This window comes from Cervus elaphus, chromosome 26 (assembly GCF_910594005.1).
Source record: "Cervus elaphus chromosome 26, mCerEla1.1, whole genome shotgun sequence".
In the NCBI taxonomy this organism is placed as follows: Eukaryota; Metazoa; Chordata; class Mammalia; order Artiodactyla; family Cervidae; genus Cervus; species Cervus elaphus.
This window is the reverse complement of record NC_057840.1, coordinates 38,313,184-38,332,947: the sequence shown is the minus strand read 5'-3', so window position 1 is coordinate 38,332,947 and position 19,764 is coordinate 38,313,184. Positions and strand designations below refer to the sequence as shown.

The 19,764-nt window shown below is 40.5% G+C and overlaps 2 protein-coding genes across 4 annotated transcripts in view; one reads left to right on the top strand and one right to left on the bottom strand.

The window, feature by feature from the left end:
* Window positions 1-19,764, top strand: part of TFB1M (transcription factor B1, mitochondrial) — a 64,395-nt gene that overhangs the window by 34,262 nt on the left and 10,369 nt on the right. The window lies entirely within an intron of this gene.
* CLDN20 (claudin 20) lies at window positions 7,814-14,449 on the bottom strand. 3 transcript variants are annotated; one of them, XM_043888343.1, is made up of 3 exons: window positions 14,021-14,449; window positions 12,710-12,775; window positions 7,814-10,147 (listed from the first exon to the last, which is right to left on the bottom strand). In XM_043888343.1, exon 3 carries the CDS (start codon window positions 10,049-10,051, stop codon window positions 9,392-9,394), a length of 660 nt encoding a protein of 219 aa, XP_043744278.1. In that variant the 5' UTR covers window positions 10,052-10,147; window positions 12,710-12,775; window positions 14,021-14,449; the 3' UTR covers window positions 7,814-9,391. The 3 variants fall into 3 exon arrangements, with proteins under 3 accessions (XP_043744278.1, XP_043744277.1, XP_043744279.1); XM_043888342.1 differs by lacking the exon at window positions 12,710-12,775 and having other exon boundaries at window positions 14,021-14,448; XM_043888344.1 differs by lacking the exons at window positions 12,710-12,775; window positions 14,021-14,449 and adding an exon at window positions 13,473-14,010.

Below are 19,764 nucleotides of genomic sequence, written 5' to 3'. Positions count from 1 at the left end.
GATGGCCATTCTGACCGGTGTGAGATGATACCTCATTGTGGTTCTGATTTGTATTTCATGAGCAGTGTTGGGTTTGGTTTTTTTTTAATCCATCTAGTCATTGTGTGTCTTTTGATTGGTGAATTCAGTTCATTTATATTAGAGTGATTATTGACAGAGGATTTACCACTGCCCTCTTTCTTAGGCCTTCTGGTTATTTTGTATCATCGTTTTTTCCTCTCTGTTTCTGTCTATCTATCTAATGTGGTGGATTTCCACAGTCTTTTACTCAGTCTTTCCTTTGCCGTCTTTCATGACTCTAGAGTTTGGCTTTGTGTTTAACATATGGCTTACATAAAAAAATCTTACAAATAAAATAGCTCTTCTTATGCTGATATCACCTTACCTTTACTTGTCTATAAAGGTTCTACCCTTTTACTCTTCCACTTACATACCTTTATCACAATTTATCTCTTTTGGTGCTGTGAATTCATTGAGAAACTGTGACAGCTTTCCTTAAGCCTTTATGCTATAATTAAGTGGTTAACATACCATTCTAATAGGGTTAAAGTTTTCTAATTCTGACTATTTTTCACCTTTTCCAGGGTATTGTGAACTTTTTCTTTTATTGTCAGTAAATAATGTATTCTTATTTCAGTTTGAAGAATTCCTTTCACCATTTCTTTCAAAGGAGGTCTAGTGGTGTGAACTCCCTCAGTTTTTGTTTGCTGGGAAAGCCTTTATTTCTTCTTCATATTTGAAGGATAACTTTGACAGATAATTGGCTGGTGATTTTTATTGTTTAACACTTTGAATATGTCATTCCACTCTCTCCTGGCCTGTAATGTTTCTGCTGAGAAATCTGCTGTTAGCCCAGAGAGATTCTTTGTAGGTTACTTCCTCCCCACGCCCCCACCCCATGCCTTTAAGATTCTTTCTCAATCATTGATTTTTGACAGTTTCATTATAAAGTATTTTGGATAAGGTCTTTTGTATTGAGGTGATAGGATGTTCTTTTAGCTTCTTGGACATGTATGCTAAGTTCTTTCCCCAGGTTTGAGAAGCTGTCAGCAGTTATTTTTCTAAATATACCTTCTGCTCTCTTCTCCTCTACATAGATCAATTATTCTTATATTTGGTTTTCTCCTCGTACCTGATAGCTCTCTTAGGGTTTCTTCACTTCTTAAAAATCTTATCTCACTCCTGAGTCATTCCTAAATTCCCATCTTTCAAGTTACTAATTGTTTCTTTGTCTGATCTGCCCTATTTCTTAAGCTTTCTAATGTATTTTTCATCTCATTCATTGAATTTTTCAGCTCCAGAATTTGGTTCTTTTTAAAATTTCAGTCTCTGGTAAAGAACTCATTCTGTTCATTAATTTTATTCTTGAGTTCATCAAATTGCCTTTCTGAGTTTGAAAGTGAAAGTGTCAGTCACTCAGTCGTATCTGATTCGTTTTGACCCCATCAAATGTAGCCCGCCCCACCAGGCTCCTCTGTCCATGGACTTCTCCAGGCAAGAATACTGAAATGGGTTGTCATTTCCTTCTCCAGGGGATCTTCCCAACCCAGGGATCGAACCTGGTTCTCCTGCATTACAGGCAGATTCTTTACCATCTGAGTCCCCAGGGGAAAACTCTGAGTTTACTTGTGGCCCATTGAATTCCATCATAACAGCTATATTGAATTCTTTATAAATTAGATTACGATATTCTGTGCCTTTAAGTTTAGTTACTGGAGAACTATCATTTTCTTTTTGTGATACCATATTACCCTGATTTTCATTGTGTTTGACTGGACTGCGCCTCTCCTGTTGCATTTAAAGTAATACACTTACTTGTTTACTTTGGTAAACGTAATCGAAACCCTTGTTTTCCAGACAGTGGTGCTGTAACTCAGGTTTTTGGTGTTTTTTTACCTGATCTGGTTTTGGGGCTACACCCTGGTCAGGGGATGTTGGGGGGAGTGTTTAAAAAAAAAAAAGTGCTATAGGGAAAGCTGGGGGCAGAGTGGAGGGAGTTTGGGCTTAGTGCTGGAGGCTTTGCATGCTCACAGCCCAGTGACGACATTCTCAAGTGGGGATGCTTCCAGGGGTCCGTGGCAGACAGCAGGTAACAGTACCGTCCCTACCCCAGTCACTCTCCTCTGCCTCTTTCCCCCTCCTCTCCCTTCAGTCATAGAGGTTTCTCCTCAGAAACCCAGGTGCTGCTGGAGAGAATCGGGTCCCTCCAGCTGTGATCTGTACAGCCCGGCAGTCAGCCACATACCCCTTTCTCTTTCCGCCGCTGCTGTGAGGCAAGTTGCCACTGTTGTGATGAAAACTCAGCCCTAGGGAGGGAGGGGGACTGACTCCTCGAGTTCCTCCTTCTCGCCTCCAGGCTGGTCTCTGTTTTGCTCCGGTGGCGGTGGCGAGCCTGGTTCTCCCTCTGTCTGGCTGACCTCCACGAGTTCTCCATGCCCTGTGTGTCTGCCATGGTTTTCAATCTCCAGTTCTGCTTCCCCCACCCCTGCCCCCATCAAGTCACTGGGGGTAGGGCTGGCTTACCAACGTCTTTGGGCCCACAGCCCCCTCCAAGGTTCTGTCTACTTTCTGCAGCACAGGAAGTCTGCTGGTCGGTCTGGTGTAATGTGCAGAGGCACCGCTGTTCAGTTACGAATGACGAATTGTAAAGGAGAGGACCGAAAGAAACCACTCATGCCACCAAGATGCTGATGTCACTCTCAGAATCCAAATATTTTTTATTTATAATGATTTCCCCCACTTTTTTGAGAAACTTTGTTTTGACAGCTTTACTTGTGATCAGTCATCTGTGGAAAAATAGTTGAATATTAAACTAGGCTCTGACTTGTTATATGCTAATCACAGAAGAACAAAGCTAATTACAGAAACAAAGCTTCTCTGCCAGAAATACAAATCAATAAGCCAGTGTCTATTTTAGCAAACCACTGCTGGATGAATTACTACAGGACATACATGTACTATAAAATCTTATTTCTTCATTGAAGGTACACTGAGCTCCAGCCGCATGAAAAGCCCTAAGCTAGGCAGAGAGGAGATGGTAACAAGAATGAGAAGTCAGACATCTGCCTTCAGGAGTTCATAGCTAGTGAGGAGCAGTTTTCTTGCTGAAACTCCAGTATAAAGTCTTGCAAAGCTTCCCTTAGATTCTTTGACATTCACTGATATAAGTAGATATCATGAAAAAATTGTGTTATGTGGTTTTTAGATTAGGTGTAGGTGTACGTTATAGGTTTAGAATGGAGCCCCCTGACCAATAGCATTCGACCTGTTTGTACATATTGGACCGTGATCTGAGGCATCTCCATGGCCTTTGCTGCCACCTTCCAGTTCCTCTGCCACATCGGTCACAGTTAACCAAGCTTTCTGGGGCCTTTAGGAATTCAGTCTGTCTTCCACTTTTATAGCAGACTTAATTGTCATCTTTTTCTTAATCAAACTCAGTATTACCTTCCTTCAGCATCTCAAGCTTTCAGACGTTGTAAATGACTTCTTCCAAAATAATAGATCCTGTTAAATCCTAGACAGAATTTGATATTTGGAGATACCTTTTAGCTTATCAGATGTAACACATTGGTGCTCTCAGGGATTTTTTTGTCCTAGAACAGGTGGCCACTGTAATGAAGACCAAGTCACCGTAGAGCTTTCTCTCTTCTTATATATGTGTGTTTACAAGATTTTCAATAGTATGAGACCCAGTTATATCAGAAGTCAAAATCTACTTTTAGGCTTTCATATTGGTGGTTATCATTGTCATCCAGAATCTTCAGGCTTTTTACCAGAGATTTCTTAGGACGGGGGTATTAGAGTATTTTTACTAGGTTTCTCTTTGTTTTAGTTACCTAGTTGAGAATAATTGATGGTGTTTGGAGGTTATTATCAACTTTATCTTTTGTTTAAAAGGATAAGATCCACATGTACTTTACTAAAGCACTTCCCAGGTGGCTTAGTGGTGAAGAATCCACCTGCCAATGCAGAAGACATGAGTTCAACCCCTGACACAGGACAATCCCCTGGAGAAGGAAATGGCAGCTCACTCGAGTATTCTTGCCTGGAAAATTCCATAGAGGAGCCTGGTAAGCCGCAGTCCATGGGGTCACAAAGAGTTAGACACAACTGAGTGACTGAACATGCACGTAGTTAACTAAAAGTACTTTCCCTTCAGGATTAAGGCCTTATGAAATTATTATTTGTAAAATAGCTAGCTATGTGTTTTTTTTTTTTCCCCCCATTAAGGATATTTGCTTTTTTGGCAAACTAAGTATACAGCAATTTTCTTTGCTTACTTTTCATTGTGTTGTAAATAATACATGTAGGTGATTTGTTTCTAACCTAAGAAAACAGTTATCAAGGAAGAGAGAGAATGAATTATTATAAAGGAAACGATTACATTTTAGTTGCAAAAGAATACGCTACTTCTCTGAAGTAGTTTTACCATGTTAGGGGAAATCAGGAATACTCTGAGGAAAGCCCGAAAATATTTGACTGTTAGTTAACATTGAGCAAATCTTTAAGAATTCATTTTCATAAGAAAGGGGAAGAGTTTTTTTTACAGAATTGATAAAAAATAACAGTACAAGGCTGTCCTGCCAGCTAAATCCTTCTAAACACAAGAAGAGAAAGTCTCGAGCACAACACAGACAAAATACACTCAGTGCTAAAACAGATGCAGGCAGCGTCCTGAAAGAGCTGAGAGAGGGAGGTTAATTCTCCATGGATGCTCAGAAGAAGTTTACTAAAATTCAGTACATGTTCTTAATCAAATTCTAAGAATTAGATTTGGAGAATTTCCTTTGATATAATAAGAAAGGCTTACTTATAACCATCTTAGGATTTTTCCTGTAAGAATCAGTTAACCCTTCTAACAATCCATCTTTAACTAACTTAATCAAGCTTTAATGACAGAACTCTCACTGCTGTAAAACTATTACAGTTACACCTGGCTCACTTGGACTCTTGCCAGATTCGTCCCTCTCATTAACTTCTCTAGCACAGTTCCCAAAGTTTGAACCCCAAATTCTTTTCTATTTATAGAAAACACAATCTCTTAGGTTCTTAAAATTAGACTAATTTGTCTATTCTAATGTTTCTTACAGTTTGTAGTAAATGGATTTTTAAGTTAGAATTTTTTGTAATTTTGTATTTTGATTTCACTGAGTTAATAACATTATTTTACCAATTAGAAGACAAAACTCGTTTGCAGTACAGATTCACAGTTGAAAAATGCTTCCATGAGAATGTAAGATTAGTTTTAAGTCTCTCAAGCTGGCATCTGAAAACCCCTGAGAATCCATACATTTCTGGGGTTTCACGGTAATTTTTTTCAACTAGACTGCACATTGTAGTCGGTCCTCCTATCCATGGTTCCACATTGGTAGACTTAGTCAACACCCAGATTAAAAATAGAAAAAAAATTCCAGAACATTCCAAAAAGGAAAGCTTGGATTTGCCACATATTGTCATCTATTTACATACCATTTACTTTGTATTAGGTATTACAAGTAATCTGGAGATGATTGAAAGTATTTGGGAGGATGTATGTAGGATCTGCAAATGCTGTGCCACATTATGTAAGGGACTTACTTGAGTGTCCTTTGATTTTGGAATCCGTGGGGGTCCTGGAACCAGTGCCCCACAGATACTGAGAGACTGCCATACTCAAGTGTGAGAAATCCTGAGCCATTAGCTATTCCCTCAAAATTTTATGTCACCTTTTTTCTGTTATAAATTGTGGTCATGGATCTGCTGCTTTAACATCCTTTCTACATCACTGTCCTATACTCCAGCATAGTAGAAAAGTCACTTAGATACAATCTGAGAATTGCAACAGGCCCTTCTAATTGATGTGACAGAGACACTAGTGGAAGAGCTAGAAGTACTTTGAAGTCAGCTGGTCCTCCTGGAATTCCAGCGATCCTCGTTTTGAGAACTTGGTCATGTTAATAGGCTGAGTTTTAATACATCAAATAGGGTAATAATGCCACCCTTGAAGTGGTGTTGGTGAGGAATAGAAATAATCAATATGCAATGCCTAACAGGAGTATCTCACACAAGGAGACAGTTAAAGGTAGATCTTACTGTTATCAGTTCAGTCGCTCAGTCGTGTCCGACTCTTTGAGACCCCATGAGCTGCAGCACGCCAGGCCTCCCTGTCCGTCACCAACTCCTGGAGCTTGCTCAAACTCATGTCCATTGAGTCTGATGCCATCCAACCATCTCATCCTCTTTCGCCCCCTTCTCCTGCCCTCAGTCTTTCCCAGCATCAGAGTCTTTTCCAGTGAGTCAGTTCTTTGCTTCAGGTGGCCAAAGTATTGGAGTTTCAGCTTCAGCATCAGCCTTCCAATGAATGTTCAGGACTGATTTCCTTTAGGATGGACTGGCTTGATCTACTTGAAGTCCAAGGGACTCTTCAAGAGTCTTCTCCAACACAGCAGTTCAAATGCATCAATTATTTGGCGCTCAGCTTTCTTTATAGTCCGACTCTCGCATCCATACATGACTACTGGAAAAACCTGAGTTTCGACTAGACGGACCTTTGTTGGCAAAGTAATGCCTCTGCTTTTTAATATGCTGTCTAGGTTGGTCATAGCTTTTCTTCCAAGGAGCAAGCATCTTTTAATTTCATGGCTGCAGTCACCATCTGCAGTGATTTTGGAACCCAGAAAAATAAAGTCTGTCACTGTTTCCATTGTTTGCCCATCTGTTTGCCATGAAGTGATGAGACCGGAAGCCATGATGTTAGTTTTCTGAATGTTGAGTTTTAAGCCAGCTTTTTAACTCTCCTCTTTCACTTTCATTAAGAGGCTTACTGTTATGGTTATAAACAATTATTTATGGGCTAAGTTGTAATATCCTAATAAAGTAATGTGGATTATAACTTCTAAGACATATAATTTATATCTTATTCTATCTATTTAGAAGTATGGTATATGGAGCAACTAATACCCTAACATAGTACAGACTGAAAGCGTAAAATTGTGTCAGTACAATCTTAGATGAATTAAAGATGATACACCCCTGACATAAAGGTCAGCACTTTGGGGCATCTACACGTGACCTTTGAGAGTAACAGCATTTTAGAAGCTTTCAGCTGCACTTGCCCCCAGCTCTTGAGGCCTCAACCTCTGGTAAAATCATCTGAAGCTTAGTCAGTGGGCGAGTCCACGGAAGGTTACAGGGGAGCACCTTGCACCACTGTCAGTCAGTCTGACTCCACCTCCCGGAAGCAGTGGTGCCCTGACCTTCCAGCACAGGCAGCCCCTGATCCCCGAGCCATTAGCATCCAGCACCCACGGCAGCTCGGGGAGCGGGGTTGGGGTATGGTACCAACCATAGCTCTGGTTTCTGCCAATAGACAAAGCTGTCACATTCCTTATGTGGCCTTCTCTGACCTGGTTACCTGGGAAGTTCAAAACTAAAGTTCATATTTAATTGCTTTAACAACCATAAACCAGGATTATTTAACAGCATCCTTTCTGTCTTCCTTTTCTTTGTGATTTTAGCCTGGCTTCTTTATCTTTTGGTTTTTGTATTTATTGGCCCAGCAATTTTATTTTAAGTTGCCTCAAATGCTTTTTGGAAGTGGATGAGCCTAAAAGAAAAATATGTAAATTAAAAGTCAGTTTTATAATTAGAAAAATACCAGAGTTGTCCTCCTTAAAAATCAGATAAAACAAGTGTTAAATAGAAATAAAAGTATTTACAATTATAATCCATTTTAATTATGCTTAATTATAATTCAGTTTAATTAGTTATGCTTTCATATGTACTCAAGAGTAAAATAAGCAGTAAATATAAATCCAAGAAAGAAACAAAATTGCTTTTTTGCAGATGATACTTTTTATGTATAAAGCACAATGAAATGAACAATATTATTGGAGGTAAACAGAGATATGCAACAAGTTTTGCAAAATTATATGCTATGATGAAAATCCTCGAAATTCTGTAAAGTTAGTATATTCTCAAGTCCTATAGCTAAAAATATAGATAACATTTGCTTAGAAGATATTTTGACCACTCAAAAGGAATATATACATAAATGCATTCCTAATTCCCTTGTGAAATCATATCTTTATTTTAGCTCTTTGATGATGATACAGGAGAGAATGATCTACCAAATAAAATAGGTGTAATATATTTAGTCTGTATTTCATATGCACAATTATTTATTCACATAAAAGATAACTTCCCACTTTCTGAGTTATTAATGCATAATGAAGTAGCCTTTCCCCTTTTACCATTATATTATGAATAATAACTAAGCTAAAATGAATAAATCAGTAGAAACAGTTCTGTGCAGTGTTTTTTTGCACATTGGGAAATCCAGTTTTTACTTTCTTAAAATATCTGAATTACATATAAGATAATCTAACTTAAAGCATCCATTATTCTTTAAAACATTTTCATAACCATTAACTAATATTATGAAGCAGCTCATTTGTAAAAACATTTTTTAACATGAATCAAACTTGAGAAGAAAAAACAACTTAAAAGTAATCTTTAGCATTCAAATACTAATCAGTGTGATATTAAATGATAGTGGTAAATCAAAAATGCTATGGGTAAATGAACCTAACCTGGCGAGTCCTCTTGTTAGCAGCCAGAAGAGGGCAGTTTGTAAGCACTTTAAAGCAGACTCTTCTTGTTTTCACTTAGCTTATACATAATGCTTTAAAAGTCCTAGAGATTTCAGTTTGGGTTTAATTTGATTTTGCTTTGCTGTGGTAGCATTTACCAGTTTCCTTTATTTCCACCTAATCTTTGAATGCCATACTGTATGGAGATTATATTTCCTAAAATGTAAAAAATGTCCTCCTTTACTGGGAGGTCAACAGTGGATGGGGACGTGGGGTTTGGGCAACCTCTGAAACAAGTGGACATCTTCTGTGCTTCAGGTGCAGTCATACAATGCACCTGAAAACAGAGGTAAATTACTGTGGGGTTGTCAGGCAGAGACAGCAAAAGCAGGTGATATCCTGAATTAACACCAGGACAAGGTGCTTTTTACAGTAGGCAGTTTAGTTCTTTTATGAAGTCCAGTTAAGTACCAGTTAGTAAGATGTATCAACAGTTTATCTTTAAAAGGAAAGGCCATGAAATAATTGCCTTATTAATACAATCAGAACCTCTTTCTTTTATAAGTCTTTAGATAAAACATGACAATAATGGAAAAATAATGTAAAACAGATATAATTGTACATGTTTGGCATTTTGAAAAACATCATTTTTAAATTTTTTTACATTCTTTGTATTTTACATTTTTTGTAGTAAGTTACATTGTAGAATGTAAAAGTATTTTACATTCTTTGTAGAAAGTTAAGCACAATTCTGGTATTTAAAATAAAGACAAAAGTCACAGCAGGCACCTAAAATTCCATGTGCATCACACAGTTTTTCACACATAGTCCTTCAGGCTATATGCCGAACTGTCCTCTGGCTGTGTGGTGGGGACGGGCGGCTGCTTGCATGGGTGGAGCAAAGCTCCCGAATTCTTCTTTAGACAGGATGTGCAGAAGATCATGCCGGAGATCACCAGCAGCACGGCCGAAATGATTCCAAGGTAGACGGCTCCTCCAGGCTCATGTTTGTTGCTTTGTGGAACCGTCGAGTCCAGAAAGTTTGCTATGATCTCCTTTGTGTACCACACAGTCGGTATTAAACCAGAGGTCCCTGCAGACAGGAAACAAACTCCTCCAGCAAAACAGGCATGCCTCTTGGTTTCCGGGTCCCCTCCTAAGCGAGTGCATTCCATCCCCACTGTGGAAGTGCAGATCCCCACCGCAGAGAGGATGCAGGCCAGGATCATGGCGGCCCGCGCGGCCTGCTCGTGGCTGGGGAGGGCCAGGACGGAGTACTTCAGGGTGCAGCTGAACATGCCGGTGCTGTACCACGCGCAGTCCATCCACAGCCCTTCCAGCCGCTCGATGGCCGTGATGATGTTGGAGCCCGCATCCACGTTCACCTTCCAGTTGGGCAGCAGCGTGGCCGCGAGGACTCCAGAGACCCCAGATAAGGCCAGGGCGAAAGCCAGGAGCTGGACGCCCGCTGAGGCCATGACGTCACTGCGACCTCTGTCCTCCTAGAAAACCCTGACGGCGCTCGGTCAGAACTGTCGCTATTTCTGCACGGCGGAGAACCAGGTAACAAAAGGCTGCGGAAAGAAGACGAGATCAGGACTGAAAGACAAGACAAACAGAGACTGCTGTGAAGGGTGAAAGCTGAGAACACGCCTGACGAGGCCTGACGAGCAGGGCAGGAGGACGCTGCTTCCCCGGAGGGAGGCTGACACCAGGCCCGGGCCGCTGCTTGCTGAGTGATTGTGTTCGGATGGTGCTTGGTACATGGCGTCAAGGAAAGAGATGTCCTCTTTGTTTCTTGGTTTAACATTTTTAAGAGTGTTTATTGGAGTATAATTGATTTACACGCTGTTACAGCTTCTGCTGTACAGCAAAGTGAGTCAGTTGTACATGTGTCCACCCTTTTTTGGATTCTGTTCCCTGTAAGTCATTACAGAGTATTGAGTAGCATTCCCTGCACTATCCAGTAGGTTCTTGTTAGTTATTTTATATGTAGTAGTTTTATTTAAAATTTAAACTCTGCTGAAGTTGTCTGTAGGGTAGGCATGTATCTTGTTAGGAGATTTAGGCATTGAATTCCAGCTGTTGGATAGGTGATAAAGGATTTAATAGTATTACAGGTTTTAAAAACTTTTTTTCTAATTAAAATACCTATTGGTAATAAGGAAGAATAGTTTAAACCCATCTGTTAAAATTGATTATTAAATATATATTAGAAAAGTTTTCAGTATTTGAAAAATGATTATTTTAAAAATCACCCAGCAATCCCACTTCTGGGCATAAACACTGAGGAAACCAGATCTCAAAGAGACACGTGCACCCCAGGGTTCATCACAGCACTGTTTATAATTGCCAGGACTTGGAAGCAACCTAGATGCCCATCAGCAGACGAATGCATAAGGAAGCTGTGGTACATATACACCATGGAATATTACTCAGCCATTAAAAAGAATTCATTTGAATCAGTTCTAATGAGATGGATGAAACTGGAGCCCATTATACAGAGTGAAGTAAGCCAGAAAGATAAACACCAATATAGTATACTAACACATATATGTGGAATTTAGAAAGATGGTAACGATAACCCTATATGCAAAACAGAAAAAGAGACACAGATGTACAGAACAGACTTTTGGACTCTGTGGCAGAAGGCGAGGGTGGGATGTTCTGAGAGAATAGCATCGAAACATGTATACTATCAAGGGTGAACCAGATCACCAGCCCAGGTTGGATGCATGAGACAAGTGCTTGGGGCTGGTGCACTGGGAAGACCCAGAGGGATCGGGTGGAGAGGGAGGTGGGAGAGGGGATCGGGATGGGGAATACATGTAAATCCATGGCTGATTCATGTCAATATATGGCAAAAACCACTACAATATTGTAATTAGCCTCCAACTAATAAAAAAAAAAGTAAAAAAAAATCTATTAAACACTTTCTATGCCATTCACATGGCCCAAGTGAACTGTTAAAGAAGGAGAAGGAAGTAATAGAAAGAACTCAAACTCACTAGCATGATATCTCTGATTTCCAATTTGCAAAATCTTTACCTAAGGCATGCCATTGCCTCCCTTCAGGTATAAGTTACTCAAAACTGAAACAATTGAGCCTACTGTCTTTTGCTTATAAGAATGTGAGATCCTTTCTAGTGGGGACCAGAACCATTCCCTGACCCAAATGAAGTCTGCTGCAAAACCGGTTATTCTAAACGATTCAGAAGTAGTGACATAGGATCTTGAAAGTACAAAGCAGAAGTAACCACATCATTTGTATTTGAGAAAGGAACAAAAATAATTCATGCTTTTCTTTGCTCCCTCCTTCCCTTTCTGTTTATAAGAGGGAAAAGATAGTGCTTGCTGTGTTTTAATCTGGCAATATTTACTGCCTTCTTTGAGGAAAATATAATAGTTTCTGAAATACAGCAAAACTGACTTTTGTGCATTTCCAAATTAATTTTTGAACGATGTATTAGAATGGCTCTATCATGATTCATGTCTGTTTCTCACAAGGCAGTATGAGCTCTGAATCTAATAAAATACCTGGGTCAAATCTTGGCTTTCCAGAACCCCACTGTGCCTCATATTCTCTTCTGGAAAATGGGAGGATCATAGTGTCTGTATCATGGAGGTAAATATGGTAGTGAAGTTATCTAACCTGTGGAAGGTACTCAGTAAATTATAACTGACATTGTTATTAGTATTTTTAGATTTTTATGTCATGTGACAGTTGGTATTTAATGGCATTTGGGTGTTTTTTTTCCCTCTTCCTCCCTCAGGCTGATTCCATTCATTTTCATAGACTCTTAGAGCTGAAGGAAACCATAGCTCTATAATCTTGGCTATCACCATTGTTTCAGATCAGGACACTTAGGTGGTAGATCGCCTCAGCAGCAGATCGGCAGTGCCCACTTCCCACTTCTGCCCCTCTCAGCATCCTCACCCTGTCCCCCTCTACCTACCATAATAATTCCTGGTGAAATCCTCGTGTATGCTTCCTGTGGGAAGCAGGGACAATGCTACTACATCTGGAGGAAAAAAACACTGTTAACAGTCAACTTCCCTCACTGCCTTTCTCACCGAGAGAGAGAGAGACTCCAGAAGGAATTAATAAGGCAAATGGATTGGCTTCAGAGACTCACCAAGGTCCATCATGTCTGGCTTTTGTGAAATATGTACAGTAATGCAAGACTCCATGCCTGTGTTACCTTGAATATAATTGTATAGTTCAGTATAGTTACAATAACATTGATTCCCCAAGAGGTTAAATCCTGGGCTGTCTGAATTCGATTGTTCTATTTTTGTTCATAATCTTAAAATGTAAATTCTACCCTTTCAGGAGATTTCTCTGAGATTTTGAATTCCTAGAGTCAGTAGCATCAGAGTACCTCGGCTTTGCCTGCCATTCTACAGTTCATTCTTTTTGTTTTCCAAATTTCTTTTCATATCTGAGACCAAAATAGAAGTTAAGGTTTCTAGAAAAAAAATAATAAAGCACATGTTTGTCGTTTCATAACAGCTGTTTTCAGGTTTGAGTTTTAACATTTCAGACTCCAGTCAGCTCACTCAGATGCTGCCTTCTCAGACCACTCTCAGCTTAAGGGATTCTTTAAGAGTGAGACTGCTGTTAGCGTTCCCTATGAGCATCTCATTTCTTTTTCTTTTTTTTTCACTTTGGTTGAGTAACCTTTATATGTTGATCAGTCTGTGCAGTCTGTGCTCAGCTTCCCAATTATAAGTCTTTTCTTCCCATTAACCAATACATTTTATAAATTACAGTGTAACTCAGACTTGCAGACAGCCTGTTCATCTTAATTAACAAGTGCTGGCAGTGATAAATTACAGACGGCCAAAATCAGTGTAAACAATATGACATTGCATTAAGTTAGCACAGTGCTCACTTACTAGTGAATGTTGGACTCTTAAGTGCTTCCCTCTGCATAAAATATTTAGAATTCATTCTCCAAAATGAAGGTCACTCTTTTCCTGTCATAAAAATGTACTGGCATCTTAGCTAGTGCTGTGAAAGCTTTTTTTTTTCCTCTCTCTGTCTCCAGCCATAACATGGTACAGTTTGTGGCCTGTTCTCTCAGATTTCTGTCTCAGAGAGAATAAAGGCATACTTTGTCTCAGTGGTTGTGGTGGTGAAGTACTGTGAGAGTAGGCAAAAGCAGAGAGGTCACATGTAAAAACCTAGTTCTAAATAGTGCTCTCATGCTTCCAAAATCTGCTGCATATGGAACAGAACCTATAATGTTAAATTTATGAGCTATTTCCCAAAGAAATTCTGAACTGGACTTCATGAAAATGTAAAGTCAGTTTTCCAGACAAGATTTATTTATATCAAATCTAGCATTTAAAAACAGCTTTACAACTTATAATTCAAGCCACGTTATACTGGAACGTCTATATTTAGATCCCCAAGCATTATGGAAGGTTCTCATTTTCCATACCTTTTGTCAGTAGCCTTCAGTGTCTTAACTCTCTTCTGTCAGTCGTCTTCAGTTGAACCCCAGTAAGGTCTGATGAAGAGACACCACATACATGAGGCTCAATTCACAGCTTCTGAATATTAATGATAAAACTCCACCAAGTTAACTTGCAAATAGCAACGAGCAGCACAGAAATCTGAGAGGTGAAAACTGCTGATGGGGCTAGAAGATAAATACCAGGTTCTCCATCTCATTTTTTGAGCTGTGGGAGAATTAAGACGAGAGAGGCGGGGAAGGGAGGGAGTTGTTGTTACAACAGGATTTGTCGAAACCCGAAAGCTGAAAATGCTCTTGTGTCACAATATACAGAGAAGGAATTATTTGGGTGCTCACAGAAAGACTTTCTTTTCTTTTAATATTATATTTTAGTCCATAGTTATAATTTATTTTTGAATTTTTATCTATGTTGGAAGATACAGTTTATTACTTTATGTCCCCAGTTAAAGAATATGGCCTGAAATATTTTTAACAAGACTCCGCTTTGCAAATGATACTTAAATGAGACTTTCTTTTTATTCTGGTGCTTCTGACTTGTGTGAAATCAAGATTCACAAAATTGGTAGCTTTCAGACTAAACATTCAAAAGACAGGTTTAAATAAATATATATATTTTCATAAAAGTAAAAAGAAAACCCAGTACCAGCTGATGACTAGAGCCTGATCAGTAAACCTGCAAGTGTTTTTTCAGGAGCAGTGAGGGGTGGGTATCCTGAGTTTTCTTCTGTTAGCCTTTACACTGAGAAAGATTTCTAAAGTATAACTTAATAAAGAGATTTTAGAAAATGTTGTAAAGAAATTACATCGAAATAATGTGATGAAACATTTTAGATGAAACCAAAAGCAAACACTGAGGTGCTAGACCATGAATAATGGTACAGACATATTTCATCTTCATCTACTTTGGGTTCTCATTTTTTTCTACCTCAGTAATTCTAATTCTACAAGTTATGCATTTATAACCACTATGAGAACGGAAGATAATTTTACGTATGGTTGGATGTTTAAATTTTTACTACTGCTAATAGCCATGTTAGATGTTACTCATTTCTTTAAAAAGCAGTGACTAATAAAAATGCATGTTTCAGTTATATGGATCTTTCTAAGTGTTTTGTTGGTTGGGTTTAATCTTCTCTAAGTCTGGCATCTAGCAAGATATGTATTGTTTTCTCCACTTAGAAGTTGAATGTCTGTGCATTTGTTTTTTAGCCATAGTGTTGTAATTTTGATGGATAAACCTAACTTCTTCTTTTGTTTCATGGAGATATATAAGCAGTTCTTTGTGTAAGTGCTGGATGGAGTAGAGCTGAGTTTCAGGCACTAACAGCATTGCTGTCACTGCTGTATCGAGTCCACCCGATGCCTTCAGGGTCTTGGCTTGTTCCGCTCCTTGCGTGGTGGTTGTGCGCACTCACCTGTGCTGAGGCTGACTGGGGGCCGGTGGGAGGAGCGGCCGGTGACTGCTCCCTGCTCTGGCCTCCAGCATAACACAGCCTCCTGAGGATAAATGGCTTAAGCATGCTTTAATGTACATTGCTTTTTTTTTTTTTTTTTTTTTCAATTAAGTAATTTATTTAGTTTTGGCTGCAGTGGGTCTTTGCTGCTGAGCGTGGGCTTTCTCTAGTTGTGGCAGGTGGGGGCTACTCTTCATCGTGGCGCTTGGGCTTCTCATCGCGGTGGCCTCTCTTGTTGTGGAGCACGTGGGCTCCAGGGCACGCAGGCTTCAGTAGTTGTGGCCCTTGGGCTTAGCTGCTCCGCAGCATGTGGGATATTCCCCGGCCAGGGATCAGGCCTGTGTCCCCTTCACTACCAGGCAGATTCTTAACCCCTGGACTACCAGGGAGGTCCTGCACATTAGTGTTTTCAAGAACTTTTTGATTTTTTTCTGTCTTGATGAGTATACTTACCCTATAATGTATTAACTGCCTGTTCTCCCACCCCCAGCCACGCCTCAGTGTCTTGGGATCTTAATTCCCTAGCCAGCGATCAAAACCTCACCCCCTGCACTGGAAGCACAGATCTTAACCACTGGCCCACCGGGGAAGTCCCTTAACCACCTGTGTTTAAAAGGCAAACTTCTGAAATGTAAATAACTTTCCTTAACTATAGACCTTTAACACAAGGCAGAATTCCTTGCATAAAGGAGCCACAGGGACTTCCCTGGTGGTCCAGAGGTTAGGATTTGGTGCTTTCAGTGACATGGCCTGGGCTGGTTCGATCCCTGGTGGGGGAACTAAGATCCCACAAGCCGCACAGTGAGGCCCAAGGAAAAGGAGCTAGAAAGTAGAAGTGCACAGAGAAATGTAATTCATCGACATAATCATCCACTACCATTGTAGAGAGGACAGAGAAATCTTTTTAAGTCCAGAGGCTTCGCTAGGTAAACCTTACCTCTGTTTATCTTAGTATGTCTCTCTTCCCAGCCCTTCCCCACTGAACACCCAACTTTTGTATATCCAGCTGGCGACGTGACTCACTGATAGATGTCTCAGATCTGTCAGGGACAGGACTGAACTCCTGATCTTCCCCACAGTGATTCTCCCCAGTTTCCCAGTGTCCGTTAACAGCAAATGCATCCCCGGATCTTAAAAGCATCCTTTGTTTCAATACCCAATATCCATTCAATCAACAAGTTCTTTTGTTCCAAAACTTGAAAATAAATCCAGAAACCTACCACCTCTGAGCCCCTCTCCTGCTTACGCTTGGCTTAAGACCTCTAGAATGTAACCTCACAAGGGCAGGGATTTCCTGCTGTCTTGTTAATGGCCAGTGCTGTGTGAGGAATGGTGCCTGGCTTATTTTCAGGGTGTGATATATATTTGTTGAATGAGTTCAGAAACTGATTTTGAGTATATAAAATAATACATTACCTTTACATGATTAAAAGTGTAATTTTTAAATGAGACTGTCATTTTATTAATTAATTTTGCAACTCTTTAGTACTATCTGAGGCAAAACGGTATTTATTTAATTTTTTTTTATATTTGGCTGCGCTGGGTCTTTGTTGCTGCGTGGGCTTTCTCTAGTTTCAGTGAGCGGGGGAGCTTCTCATTGAGTTGGCTTCTCTTGATGTGGAGCACAGGCTTTGCGTGCGTGAGTTTCAGTAGTTGTGGCCCACAAGCCCAGTTGCTCAGCGGCATGTGAAATTTTCCCGGACCAGGGATCAAACCCGTGTCCCCTGGATTGGCAGGCAGGCTCCCATCTGTACCACCAGGGAAGTCCTGCTATTTAATTCTTAAACGAAGTCTATGAGATAGAAGAAATGGTCTCATTTTTAGAGGTGAGAAAACTAAGCTCCTAAGAAGTTACATAAGGTCCATAAAATAAATAAGTAGTGGGAATGTGGGATTCAAGCCCGGAATACTGTGATTTTTGAACCTCTGTACACAGCCCTGCCCTGTCCCATTTAGAACAGAATGTGTTTTTAAGTCTCATTATAATATGAGTCACTCCTTTCTGTGGTGGTCTGGATTAAGCTCTGGAAACAAATGAACCCTGACACCTCTGTAGCCTGAAATAATAAACATTTGCTTCTCACTCATGCCAAGTCCAAAAGTGACTCTGCAGAGTAGCTGGCCAGTGACTCAGCAGTCCCAACTGTTTTCTTTAAAATGTTTTCATTTATCTGTTTTTAGGAAAAAATGACATGTGATTCCCGTGGTGTATTTTTCTCAGTGACAGTATTCTGGATATTCAGACAAGTTTTTGTTTCAAGAATCAGTAGTTTGGCTGAATGTTGGAGAAGAAATAGCAATACCAAGCCTTTGTGAGAGGTGGTTCTCCAGACCTGCGTCTCTCACTCCTGCCCACACACACGCATCATCCACTTCAGAAAAGCCTTGGGGCCCTCAGTTGTGTTGTCAGGGATGGTGCCCAGTCCGTGTGTGTTTAAAATACTGCCCACTTAATTCCAATGGAAAGTTGAGGTTCTGATTTTTTTTTAAGTGTCTTCTCATTTATTTTCTCTTCAACCTTAAAAAATAATTTAAGATTAATAAGAGAGTTTACCTGTTCCAGTCCCACAAATTTAAAGTGACTGACTTAATCCTAAAAGAATGTTTCTCTTCTTGACTCCATCCTGGAATATTAACAATATCAGCTATGAGTACAATCACTGCTTTCTTTTCCTCCACCTTTATGGTCATTTTATTTAAAATAATGCTTTAGGCTGCCCTGAACACTTGATCCTTTAGAATTGGTGGTTTGTAGACTAGTTGATTACAGTGAGGACTGTGTTTAAATGAAGATGACTGTTCTCTGGTTACCGTGTGCTCCCGAATGTCTAATGAGGCCATCCCGGCTCCGTGGCTCTGTGCAACTCAGACACGTGTTTCTGATGTGGCTTACATTGCCATTTCTCTGTTATTTACTACCTTATCTTTCCAACATTTTGTTACTCCTTTTTATTGTCTTCATGTGGAAGGATCTTGAGGATTGGCTTTCTATGTCTTTATCACATTATTTTAGAATATTAAGACAGTCTTTGGATTTTGCAGTGACACCTGGAAATCAACCTGTAAGTATGTATTTGTTGTTGGCTTTGCATGTTATTTTAAAAACCAGGACATTTTCTTCAAGAACATCCTCACTTGCCGGTCGTGTCTCAGGTCGTGGCCTGAGCGCCCCTCGTCTGGGCCTGGCTCTCAGCTCACCGCCCCTCCTCCTCCTCCCCTTTGCCTGCCTGCCTTGTGCTTCTCCCTCTCTGCCCACTGGTCTGCTGCGTTTCCGTCCTAGCGCACGCTCTGCCGTCCTGGGTGGGTTCGTGTGGACTTTGTGATATTGCCAAACTAGGGAGCTTATATCAGTTTCCATCATTTCTCTTTATTTATTGTTACACCTCTGGTTACATACATAGGAGGTCCCCCAAAACTCCGTGAGTTAAACTAGTAAAATGAGCATGTGAAGGAAGAGATCTGGTAGCTGTGGAATTCATCTTTAAAAAGACAGACTGTCTTTCAAGTCAGAAACAGGAAGAGCAGGACAGCGTGAGCCCAGAGGGCACCCCCGCAAAAGGAGAGCAGGCCTGGGTGCTGAGAGCACACGGACTGGGAGAGTCCGGTGCCCTCTACCTTGTGCCCGTGAGTGGCCAGGCCCTCGGGCTGAGCACCAGTGACCATGGCAACAGCGTCTGCATGAGCTTGTTCCTCTTCTGTGCCTCTGCAACCCTTCGCAGCGTAAGGGCTTGCACTTTAGGCCATTTTTTTAGGAAGGGAATGTACGAGTCAACTTGCATGTCTCTCTGACAGTTGTGACTCATTATGAATTAGTAGATATGCATCCATGTTCATTTATCCATCTTCTCAGTATAGTAATGGTAATATTTATAGCAGCCGCAATTACTGACTACCTGGTGAGTTTGTATACATTGAAGCCACCCCAGGGAGCTGACTGATTCAGAGGTGCTGGAGTTTCTCTGGAGCCATGAAACAAAACCAGAGGTCAGGCCCTGGCTGCAGCGCCCTCTGCCGCCACAGCCCAGCCCCTAGCAGGGACCTCCTCCATCCCCAGGTGCCTCCGGGGGATGTTGTTACACAAACACTAAAGTCATGGTTTGTGGGAAAGGTTGTTGTTTTAGAAAGGTGTTTTCCCTGTGATCATTCGGTGTACCTCCAAGTATAACAGAATATCCTAATCCAGTATTTGTGCGTTCTTGTCCCTCTTGTATTTGTTTAAAATTAAGTGTTCACCTCCCCAAAATTGTTCCCGTC

Excerpts from the sequence above, each read along its gene's own strand:
- CLDN20 (XM_043888343.1), bottom strand. The coding sequence starts at position 10,051 with ATGGCCTCAGCGGGCGTCCAGCTCCTGGCTTTCGCCCTGGCCTTATCT.